The 12,967-nt window shown below is 35.8% G+C and overlaps 1 protein-coding gene across 3 annotated transcripts in view; it reads right to left on the bottom strand.

The window, feature by feature from the left end:
- PRKD3 (protein kinase D3) overlaps nt 1–12,967 on the bottom strand; it is a 90,392-nt gene that overhangs the window by 32,168 nt on the left and 45,257 nt on the right. For all 3 annotated transcript variants that reach the window (XR_005058781.2, XM_037009365.2, XM_037009366.2), the window contains 4 exons: nt 8,057–8,195; nt 6,303–6,434; nt 5,346–5,503; nt 624–816 (listed from right to left, as the gene is read on the bottom strand). Coding sequence is in view for 2 of the 3 variants with exons in the window: in XM_037009365.2 (XP_036865260.1) it covers nt 624–816; nt 5,346–5,503; nt 6,303–6,434; nt 8,057–8,195 (622 nt within the window). In the remaining variant the exon portion in view is untranslated. The remainder of the gene's footprint in view (nt 1–623; nt 817–5,345; nt 5,504–6,302; nt 6,435–8,056; nt 8,196–12,967) is intronic.

Below are 12,967 nucleotides of genomic sequence, written 5' to 3'. Positions count from 1 at the left end.
TTCTATTAAAAACCTGGTTCATTAAGAGATGTTTCTGGAATACTATGAAAGTGTTCTGGATTAGTATCCAAATGTGGGTGGTCTCTACTATAATTCCAGTGGCTTTTACTATATTTTTCCTATTTCAGTGTATTATTCTCTGGAATGACAGTTTTTGTACAGCTTTCCTAGCTATAGAATTAAAAACAAAAACAACAAAACTCTTGTAATACGTTTGTGTGTGTGAACATTTAACCAAAGAGGAAAGCATTGTTTTATTTTGGGTAGTGTCTGGCTTTGCAATCAGAAAAACATAAGGCTCAAATACAGCTTAATTGCTTACTAACTGTTCCATACTGGCAAGTGTTTAGCAACCATACCTCACAGATTTAATTTAAAATTCTAGTTTTTCTGTTTAAATTCCAATTTTCCTTTAACATAGTTCCCGGTACACAGTAAACATATTGCAGACAGTAGTAATAGTGGTAATAAATACGTGTGTGTATGTGTGTATTTTCTTTCTAAGTTAACAACCACAAGACCACTTTCTTTGCTTAATGCCTCTGAAATATAAATATTTTAAACCTGTATTTGTTAAAAGAACCAGAGATGAATTTTACTTAAAAAAAAATATACAATCCTACCTTTACACTGCATTCCTTGGCGAAAGAGGCCTTTCAGTAACCGCTTGCAGTACTGACATATTGTGGGACGGGTATAAGAGTGAACAGCAAATGTGTGTGGAACTTTTACTCTGCACATTACCATCTTCTCCATCCAGATTGGGCGGCCACTCCAGGAAGGAATTCTCTTACTTGGTTCTTGGTGAACATGTGACTAAAACATAAGTAATTTCTATAAGTCAATATTAAAAACAAAGTAGTAAGAGCAGGGCTTGACCACAAAAGTCATTTATTTCAAACACTAAAGCCAAAAATTAAAAAATGTGGATCTCAGCAGTTTCCTTTGGAAATTTAACTTACCAACCCTTGAATGAGAAAAGTGCATCATTTCTTTTGCAATTATTTATGCTAAAAAAAGGTATTTTCATTCTCATACACATATACTTACAAATGTGCATTGATATATGTATGTGTGTGGCATTTTTGCAAATACAAAAAAGCCTTAAAATGAATTTATAACATATTGAAACCCCTTCAAAAACCTTACCAAGAAATTAATTACAGAAGTATATAAATTCAGAAAATGTTATTACTGCTCATGTTGAATTACTGAACAAGATGTCCAAAAATACTTATTGAAATAAGTCATTTTTTCAAATTTTATACTAGAATATATATGTAAAAATTAAAGCCTAATTAATGATACAAATAACATCAGATACAAAAGTAAAACAACTTTACCTCTTGGTATTTAAATTATTTTCCAGTTATTTATCCCCCTCCCCAGTAAGTAAATTGGAAAATTGAAGAAGATGTTGATCAAAAAACTTCTGTAACTTGAGGGACAAGTGGATTTTTGTAACTATGGTCCTTTTTATTATACTAAGGAAGTAGACAAATTACAGGCCAGTGCAACATGGCTCGTCCCATCTATTCAACATTCACTGTTCATTATAGGCCAGGCCTTATACTATGTATTGGGGATACAAAAAGAAATAAAGTATAGTCCATGTTCTCAAGCACAAAACTCAAATACCTCACTACCATCTAGATGTAGTACAGATTCTGTTGTAGCTGCTTGCATCTTCACTGCAGAACTGAGGGACTGAGATCTTTAACATGCCTTCTATAACCAGTAATGTCTGTAACTCAGATAACTCGAGTCATTCTCCAGTTATGTGTGACCAATAGAAACAAAAGAAGTCAGAAGAAACAAAGAGACCAAGAAATGTTTGAAATGAAAAAGAGGGAAAAAAGAACTTTTTAGGAAAAGAAGAAAAAAGAAAAGAACTAATGGAGGAGAGCACTGTAAAAAGAACACAAAAACAGCCACTGATGGATAATTTTTCACTAATATAAGCTAGAGGTTTTTAAAGCAAATTATAAAGCAGTTTAAGAGAAGTACAGAAAGAATGTTAAAACTCAGTTTGCATGCTTCAGATGCCCAATGCGTTCTGCTCTAGTCTGGTTCACCCTTCCTCATGTAGCCATGTATAGAGCAACTTCAGCAAAAAGAACGCCACAGTGATTCTGCAAAGCTAGTAAAGAGGCTAATCGCAACTAGAAGCAGATGTTTTAGGCCTTTGCACATCCCTGGTTCCCTACTCGCTACACTAGTGGGTGACTCAACACTCCGCCGCTCTTGCTCCTGCTTCTACCACTTTTAGTTTGTCTCAAGTTTAAAGCACACAAGATGGAAGACTGATTTAGTCACTCATCATCAAATATAGAGGACAGCTGTGTAAGGCAGAACCTGCCAATGTCAGTGGCCCACTAGCGATTGCCTTTTCTTAGGTCCTGCTGGACTGGGATACTAGGGACATGGTACAGAGTATGTGCCAGGTACTATTCAGAGAACTGTGGCTGTAGCAGTCACCTAATTTTTCATGTCAGTACAACTAGTTATTTGTTATTATCTCTATTTTAAGTATGAAAAAACAGGCTCAGAGGGATTTATACTACTAAGCTCCAGTATTAAAACCAGGACTTAGATCTATGTCTTCTATGTGCTAGACCAGTGATTTTTCACCTTTTTTCCATCTTAACATGCCTGGGCATATGTTACAATCTCATCAATGGTTAACTGCTCTGTTGAGTGAGGAAAGCAGGAAAGGTACAGCAGACCTAATCAGGATTTGGAGGAAGGAGGGTGTTGGTAGAATTACCTTGAGCATCTGGTTAAAATGGGATCTCTGAGATTAGAGTAACTAGAACTGAGTGAAAGTTCTTTCTTACTTGCTTTAATATCCCCTCTTTACAAATTACTCCTTACCTAAATTCTTACCTCTTTCTTACTAATGTGTAGCCAGAAATTTTCTAAAAGTAATCTGATTATTTCCACAGTGTGGTTTCAAACTAACATTTGCTCACAAAAACTTTATTACAATATTGCCAACTCTCAATTATGTACAACAACAACAGAGGCATTTTTAAAGGGAAAATTCCCCTATTATATATTTGACTTTGGAATATTATTCAGTGGAAGAAATATCTGCACTTTTATGTGTATATTTGAGCCAGCAGTTTCCTTCTACCTTCTGTCCTGTCCTGGCTCCTCGGGAATATCCCCAAATGTACTGCAAGGAATATTTCTTTCTCATCTCCAAATAATCATCACTCATTACTGGTTTCCTTCATGTAAGTGGTTTCTCTCATCTAAATCACATTTTAACCAAATTCAATGAACAATCCCTCTTCTGCTTCTCCATCTCGACTTGATTCTCTTTAGACTGGCTTCAGACACTGTAACAGAAACTACCTTCTTACATGTAAACAATGACAACCACAAAATCAGATTCAAAGGTTTCTATTCCCATGTAGTCTTTTGTCAAGCTCATCTCAGTAATTAGTGAAGTTTAATACTGACTCCTCAGAAACTTTTCTTGCTCATTCCTTATCAATGAAGTTAGGATAACAGCTGTACCTTACAGGACTGGTGAAGATTACACAATAAAGGGTAAGTGAAGCACCCAGCATGAAGCCTGGCACATGAGACCTCAGGAAGCATTTCCTGTGCAGCCACCTGAAGTTAGTACTACTCTAACCTTGGTTCAGATTCCAGATTGCTCTCATCTCCTAACTGCTATCTCCTCCATTCCTTTAGTGCCCTCTTCCTTCCAATTTTCCTCCATGACCTCCTTGCTCTTACTAGACTTTCTTTCTTTGAGACTACATGCTTGGAATGACAGAAGTAACCTTGAGAGACATTCCACTCTACAATTTCTTCCTGTTCTAAAATATTCTGTATACAACCTAACCAATTCAAGTATGTTGCTCTACATCTTATACTTCCCTGAGGAATTTCCATCTTCAGGATACAATATAAATAATGAATAAAATGTAAAACGGTATCTATCTGCTTTGTCCTGCTATTTCTAAATGTAGTAATACCGAACTGGGATAAATGGCATACCAGTACCATCTGTGGGGCTTAAACAACATGCCTCTCTTCGACATTCCCTGCTCCCAGCTAAGTTTCTCTCACAGTTTGTGTATAAAATGCACTAACTTTTTTCCACTATTCATCTTTCTCAACCTCTTGCCTATGTTCATGGTAACTCCTTGCTCTCAGTTCTTTATGCCACAGCACTCGTCTACTACTTTAAAAACTTCACACTAGGGTTAGGCAATATGGCAATATGGGACTTTTGTGAAAGGATTTCAGAGGCTTTTACTCTGGTGCCTTAGTCTGGTAAAATCTTGTGACTAGGGTGTCAAGACAACAGCCTAAAAGCTTGATTTTGCCTTAATTTACAGAATACCAAAGAGGTTATAAAATAACTAAATAGTAAGATTATAATCTATGGATAGAAATCATTTAAAATAAATCACTATTGAATGAACAAGCCAATTAGTTCTTCCTTTATCTACTATCTTTACCCTACAGGGGTACAATACATTAGGAAAAATGATGGATCTAAAAAATCATCAGATCCAGGTTTAATTCTGATATTGCTTACTAATTTTTTCTCAAGTCACTTGACCACTCTGAATCTCATTTGTCTCATCATATATAGACATTAATATATCTCACTGGAATATTATGAGAATCAGTGGGGCTTATTCACTCATTTACTCATCACTGAGGATCTATTAAGTACAGGTATTATGCTGGGCATGGTAGAGCACACAAAAACATGAGCATTGTGTTCTCTAAATTATAAATTACTTGAGAGCAACCTTGTGGATAAACACTACAATATTCAGACAGAATGCTATGCATACCATTAGGGAGATTTGGAAAGTGCCATGGTATTCAGAAAATAAAATCATTTCTAGGTAAGGGGAAAATCAGAAAAGGTAGCTATTGAGCTAGGTCTAGAAAAAGCATGTAGGATGGATACTAACAAGAACAAAGGTAGGAGGAACAAGGGTGTGTTCAGGGAATATTGAATAGTACACACCATTGGAAACAGAATATATATAAAAGTTTCCTAGTGGGGAGTGATATAATCAGAGTTGCATATTAAGCTGTAGTGTAATAAGATGGAAGTATGGAGGCCAGGACTTGGGACACTGCTTAAGAGGTCAATGCAGTGGTCCTAGTGTAATCCCAAAGTATATAAAATGCAATTTGTTACAATTGGTAAGCCCTGTCTCCTGTAATACATTTCTAAGTTTCTGAAATGGAGGAATGTTCCTATTCTTTAGCATGTAACTTATATTCTATGATGATGTCATATATTCTGTAGGGACATAAGGAGTAAGTAGTAAAATGTCCTCCTATTACCTTAGAATACATACCTCTTCAGTGGGAAGGGCTACACATTCAGTCTGCAGGGGTCTTGGAATTGACAGGCCAGGTCCTGGCAAAGATACATTTGATAGACGTCTCTTTCTTACTCCACTACAGTTATTTGGAATCTTGAAGGCACATCGTTTATGATAATTTAATCCACAGCCTAAATATATTTAAAAAGAAAAAACAGACAAAGAAAATTTTACTCTGTAAGTTCATTACATAAAAAACAGGTGCTATTTCAGTGAATTGATTTTCTCTGGCAGCAATAGTCACCCTAATTAAAACCCAGATGAAAAGCAAGTGGAAGCCAACAAATTCAAGAACTGAAAATGTGCAGAAAGGTTTATTTAGTAAGGTAAGTTAGCTAGAGTGGTGGTTCTTGAAGTGTGTTCCCCAAGGCATCACCTGAGAATACACTAGGAATGTAAATTATTGGGCTCCACCCTTGACATACTGAATCAGAAATTGGGGATGGAGTCAAGCAAAGTATGTTTTAACAGTCCTCAAGGATTCTGAAATTTGAAAAAGTTTGAGAACCACTGGCTTAAAGCACTTGAGCAAACTGTGGATCATGGACAAAATCCCTCCCATGATGTTTGAAAATTATATGAAATTCAAATTTCAGTGTTCATAAATAATTTTATCAGAACACAGCATTCTTATTGTTTACACAACAGCAGTTAAGTAGCTGCAACAAAGATCAAATGGCCATCAAAACATAATATGTAATCTCTGGCCCTTCACAGAGTTTACCGACCTTCCACCTTGGAGTCTTTAGAGGAGTAATCACAGATGTGCACCTGCAGCCTACCCCCTAGCAATTTTAACTCAAAACTATAGACCTCTTCTAAAGCCGGGTATTACTTAGTCACCAACCAATGATGTTGTTCTTTTATTGATGATTAGAGAAGGCAAATGTGAAACGCTGTTTCAAATGACACATAATTTGGAACACATACCTTCACATTTCAGTCCTTGACGTACCAATCCCCAGAGCATCTCACCACAATAATCACAAAAAGTAGGAGCTTTGTAAGAATGCACAAAGAGAGTATGTGGACGAATCTGGAAGTCTTCTACTGTGGCCAAAGCTTTTAAAAAAGAAAAGTATTAAAATAAACCCTCTACTTATAATCGTGATGAGATTAAGAATGTTGACTGTATTCATTTGTGTCGAAGTATACACAATAATTTTTTTTCTCAGTTTCATCTAATCATAAAAACTAATTTTTAGCATTTAATATTGTGGTTTCCAAACTCTATTTTAGGAAGCTCATCAGCCTCAAATAACTGAACTCCAGAACGTAGGTATTTCAACTTCCAAAAGCATTTTTCTCTTATAGTGACAAGATTGCAAATAGTTATTAGGTCTGTTTCAGCCAGTTAAAAACTGTTAAACATGATATACTGGGAAATAGAACACTACAGTAAAACAGAATAAACTCTAGAACTTAACCTCAATGTATACTAGTATTTCTGTGGGAAACAGAACATTCCTAAGTTCTAACTTAGGAACCCAGGATACACTGTAGTCTGTTTTCCTACAGTCCTAGTGGTTAAGAAAAAAAAACTCCTCTCCCCTCTGTGAGCAACTGAACAGTAGTAGACACATCTGCCAGTAGACATCCTCTCACTTCCATCTGTGTCATCATCAGTGGATATCCCTGTGATCTGATGAAGGGTCCATAGCAGAGAAGGAATGGATGTGAGCATGACCTCTGAGAGGACAGGGAGTGAAGCCCCTCCAGAGTGAAGAGAAAGCCATGTTTGGGGTGTATATTGATGTTTGGGGCTATGATGTAGAAGATGAATGATCAAGGTAGGGGCTAGATGAACGGTAAGGATCAGAGACTAATACGGAATGGTGATGGTCAGAGAGGATCTCAATAACAGGCTGCAAAGATGAGTTTGGAAAGAGGAAAAAAATAGTGCAGGACTCTAAACTCTTGGCTGGTCTTCCTTTCCCTCATTCCTCCTTTACTGTCAAATAGTAAGTTTTTCAGGCTACTATGTGCATTCTTTGTTCCTTTACACTCCTCACTAATAATCCTGCCCCCTTTCTTTTGGATGAGGTCAGAAACAGGTGCTAAGGAACAATGAATGGCAAGAATGCAAGAATGAATGGAAAGGAGAAAGGTAAGACATGCCCACTCAGAACAAAAAGGGATGAAGCATTATTTACTATTTTTTCTATTCTACAAAAAATAGAAAAGTAAACTTAAATACAAATAATCACTGATTATCTTAAAAACACATGTCTCTTAGAAATAAAGGATTTCTTTATTCAGTTAAGTCCTGGAAACAATTAGTACTGCTATTTCCTCTTCCACATCTTCATTGTTTCTCCTTTTATTGATTTTCTTTTCAGAACCCCAATTTCCTTCTATGCTCTTCACAGAAATGAAGAAAAGGGAGAATTTCAGGGTAATTGTTTTATTTCTTTGACTCAAGAAAGAGCATATTTCTCTTCCAGTTCAATTAGTAATTCCTTTAGCTTAGTTAACACTCAAATAGTAACTCAGGGCTTATTTTTCTACTTTCTCATCTGTGATATAACCTCCCTGAAAGTAAAAATCTTATGGTAACCATTATTACAGGTGAAAGAATAAGCAACTATAGTATAAAGACTAAGTAAAACTGAACATAGCATTTAGCACAAAAAATAAAGCTCATTGAAAAAAAAAGATAAAAATAAAAAATGCTATATACTTACCTGAAAGAACAACTTCTACTAGGTCTCCTTCATGTATTTCATCTGCTGAGGTAATCAGCTGCAAAATATTTTCTGAGTTCATGTCATGGCGAAAAAGTAGAATTTTGTCATACATGCCAAAGAATCCACATTCTGGAAACTGTAGAAAAATATTCCTTATCAGTATAGCCACAGCTTTCTATTTTTGTAAGTAAATGTCTCAATCTCATGAAAAAATTTGAAACATAGTTTTTAGCCTAACACTATTTGCTAACAGTTCTATTAATATCTAAAAGATCAAGCATCCTAATTGCTAATTTTCAAGTTCAAAAATAGAAAAATAAACTTAAATATAAATAATCAGTGATTATCTTAAAAACACATGTCTCTTAGAAATAAAGGATGTCTTTATTCAATTAATGATGAAGAATATATTCTTGAGCTCACTGCTACTCTACCTTACAGAGCCTAAGAAATAAGCAGTCTTTCTTGTTTTCTAGAACTAAGCTTCCTATATGGTTAGCTATGAGGCACATACATTATTTACATTTAAGTTAATTAAAAGTAAATTAAGTTCAGCTCCTCAGTCATTCTAGTCACACCACATGTGCTTAACTGCCACCTTAGCTACTGGTTAGCATTTTGGACTGTGCAGATAGAATTTCCTTAATAACCGTAAATTCTGTTGAATAGTGCTGTAGAGGATCAGTAATTCCCAAACTACGGTCACAAGAGTACTAATTCCAACTTTCTTGCCAAATGTACCCACAGTTCTAGCAGCTATGTAACATTTATTTTTAATGTGCTCACTGTAATTACAAATACAATTCTTTATGGCATCTTTCTTTTTAAAAAACCTTTGGGCAGGAGCCTTGCAGATACATTCACATATGCCCTCTGTATATTATTTCAAGCTTCTACATTTTACAACTACAGTGCTGAGACACTTTGGTGATTAGTATACTAAGGACTAAAAGATGACATCCACTCTGTACCCTATTCCATCCTTATAAAACCTGAGTTCTAAAATTTTTTATAGTTCATAATGTTATCTAAGAGAAAATTTTAAGTGCTTGCCTTACAAATAACTGTTTAAGTTTTAAATCAAACAAGACCATCTTCTAAACTACCAGGACCTTAGGAAATGCTGACTTGCACTCAATGGCCTGATAGGTATCAGTTACACTAAACTCTATGTTTACTGCAGGAATGTTGCAGGAGTTACAGTTCACCTGCTTCACATGGCAGCCCTTCTTCGTGAAGACCCATTAAGAGAAATTTCTGGTTGATTTACAATATGAACAATTTGACCATATAACTAATCATGTTTTCTTGTTTACTTTGACCACTGGAAAAAGAAAAGTCAAATTTGTGGCCCACTTCTGGCATGTATTTTAGGGGCAGATACCACCTAGTTTCATCTTATTTTCTGATCTTAATTTCCCATTAAAAATTCTTGTATGTATCTCTAAAATGGTCTCAATTTTGGGGGGAGAAATTAAATTTTTAAAAATTAAGAAAAAAATGAATCAGACATTTAAGAGTTTCTTTGTATTTCTTAAACCTGAATAATAGGAAAGTACAGAAATATTACCATTCCTATAATACCAATCCTCTTTTCAATTACTTTGAGTTACCAATATTTTTAAAACTTGGTATGTTTTAAACATATGTCTAGCAGTGTAAGAATTTTCAATTGAAAAGATAAAAGCAGAGTCAATAAACTATTATTAATTAATTTTAAGATTAAAATTTTATTACATTTTATAAAGTTATTATTAAATTAGAAAATATCTAATGGGGAGTAAAACATCCCTGTAACATAGCTATAGCAATTCTTAAGGATTAATAAGAAAGGATTCTACATTCCATCCTTATAAAAATAAAATCTCTAATAAAACATTTGTTTGAATAAAGCTCATTTTAAAGATTTACAGTTTCTGGCTGTCCTCTAAGTGCAAGGCACTGGACCCATGGCTTTTAACAGGTAAGAAAGACAGTTTAGTCCTTGCTTTTCAGGAGCTTACAATCTAATGGGGGATGGAAATAAAACAAATGTTATACAACATAATAAGGAAAACACCAAAAATGAAAAATAAATTCTAGAATAGGGAATGAAAAGCTTTCGGTTGGGAAGGTGGAATATCACTTTAATGGTGATATCTGGGCAGAACTATTAAAAGAGAATCAAGGTTTCCATGGGCAGGAAGTGAAAGTGAAAGTATAAGGACCATCACTAAAAAAACACCAGGTAAATGGGAGAAAGTAAGTGAACCCTCATGACTTAAGAATGAGACAGGGTGAGGCTGGGTAGAGAGAGGGCAAAATTACACACAGGAGTCCCATGAGAGTCATACCATTAGGAAACCTTTTGGAGTCCACACAGCTGGGTTCAAACTTTGCCACCTGTAACCACAGCACTTCAGATAAGCTGTTTAACCTCTCCATGCTCATTTTTTTGTCTATACAGGCATACCTCCTTTTATTGCACTTCACTTCACTATACTTTGCAGATATTGTGCTTTTTACAGACTGAAGATTTATGGCAACCCTGTGTCAAAAAACAAGTCTATCAGCATCATGTTTCCAATAGCATTTGCTCACAAGTCTCTGTGTCACATTTTGGCAATTCTCCCAATATTTCAAACCTTTCATTACTATTATATTTTGTATGGTGGTCTGTGACCAGTGATCTCTGATGTTACTATTTTAATTGTTTGGGGGCACTAGGAGCAAAGCCCAAATAAGGGGAAGAACTTAATAAATGTTGTGTGTATGTTCTGACTGCTCCATCAAGTGGCTGTTCCCCCATCTCCTCCTCTTCAGGCCTCCCTGTTCCTTGTGACACAACAATATTAAAATTAGTCCAATTAATAACCCTACAATAGCCTCTTAAGTATTCAAGTGAAGGGAAGAGCCACACTTTTCTCATTTTAAATCAAAAGCTTAAATCAAAAGCTTAGAAGTGATTAAACTTGGTGAGGAAGACATGTCAAAAGCCAAGAGAGACCAAATGCTAGACATCTGGGGCCAAATAGTTAGCCAAGCTGTGAATGCAAAGGAAAAAGTTCCTGAAGGAAACTAAAAGTGCTATTCCAGTGAACAGATGAATGATTTAAAAAAGCAAAACAGCCTTATTTTGCTGATATGGGAGACAGTTTAAGTGGTCTGGACAGAAGATCAAAAGAGCCACAACATTCCCTTAAGACAAAGCCAATCCAGAGCAAAGACCTAATTCTCTTCATACTATGAAAGTGGAGAGGAGTGAGGAAGCTGCAGAATTAAAATATGAAGCTAATGGAGGTGGGTTCATGAGGTTTAAGGAAAGAAGCTGTCTCTATAACAAAAAAAAGTACAAGGTGAAGCAGCAAGTGCTGATGTAGAAGCTGCAGCAAGTCATCCAGAAGATCCAGCTAAGATAATTAATGAATGTGACTAAAAAACAGATTTTCAATTAATTAAGACAAAATAGCCTTCACTCTGGAAGAAGAAGATGCCATCTAGGACTTTCATAGAGAGAAGTCAGTGCCTAGTTTCAAAGCTTCAACCCACAGGCTGGCTCTCGTTAGGGTCTAATGTAGCTGGTGACTTTAAATTTAAGCCAGTGCTCATTTACCAATCTGAAAATCCTAAGACCCTTAAGAACTATGCTAAATCTACTCTGCCTGAGCTCAGTATATAATCTCTAAATGGAACAACAATGCCTAGATGACAGAACATCTATTTAAAACATGCTTTACTGAGTATTTTAAGCCCACTGATGAGTATCTACTGCTCAGAACAAGACTCCTTTCAAAATATTACGGCTCCTTGACAATGCACCTGGTCACTCTAGAACTCTGACGGAGATGTACAACGGAAGTAATGTTTTCATGCTCGCTAACACAACATCCATTCTCTACCTCATGAATAAAGGAGTAATTTAGACTTTTTGATCTTATTATTTAAGAAAACATTTTTGAAGGCTGTAGCTGTCTTAGATAGTGATGCCTCTGAGGGATCTGGGCAAAGTAAAGGGAAAACTTGGGAAGGATTTACCATTGTAAATGCGATTAATTAAATTCATGATTCATGGGAAGAGGTCAAAATTCCTCAAGAGGGTTTGGAAGAACTTAATTCCAACCCTCATGGATGAGTTTGAAGGGTTTGAGACATCAGTGTAGGAAATTAACTGCAGGTGTGGTGGAAATCACACCAGAACTAGAAATGGAGCCTGCAGACGTGACTGAATTGCAGCAATCTCACGATAAAACCTCAATGGATAAGAGCTCCTTATGGATGAGCAAAAAAGAGTGGTTTCTTGAGATGGAATCTACTCCTGGTGAAGATGCTGTGCAGATGGCTGAAATGACAACAAAGGATTTAGAATATTATATAAACCTAGTTGATAAAGCAGTGAGAGGTTTTGAGACAACCGACTCGAATTTTTAAAGAAGTTCTACTATGGGTAAAATGCTATCAAACAGCACTGAATGCTACAGAGATTGTGAAAGGACAAGTCAACTGTGGCAAATTTCATTGCTGTCCTACTTTTAAAAATTGCTATGATACCCCAGCCTCCACCAACCACCACCTTGATCAATCAGCAGCCATCAACATCAAAGCAAGACCTTCCACTAGCAAAAAGATTGATTTGCTGAAAGCAGGGATTGTGGCAGCATTTTTAAACAATAAAATACTTTAAAATTAAGGTATGTACATTGTTTTTATAGACATACTGCTATTGCACACTCAACAAATTACAATACAGTATAAACATAACTTTTATGCACTGGGAAACCAAAAAACTCATCTGAGTCCCTTTGTTGCTGTACTGCTTTACTGCAGTGGTCTGAATCTGCACCCATAATATCTCCAAGGTATGTCTGTAAATTGGGAATAACAAGAGTACTGTCCTTACAGAGTTCTTGTCAAAATTAAATTACTTGATGG

This window comes from Manis javanica, chromosome 1, assembly GCF_040802235.1.
Source record: "Manis javanica isolate MJ-LG chromosome 1, MJ_LKY, whole genome shotgun sequence".
NCBI classification, from domain to species: domain Eukaryota; kingdom Metazoa; phylum Chordata; class Mammalia; order Pholidota; family Manidae; genus Manis; species Manis javanica.
The sequence above is the reverse complement of the archived record's forward strand: the minus strand, read 5'-3'. Positions and strand labels throughout refer to the sequence as shown.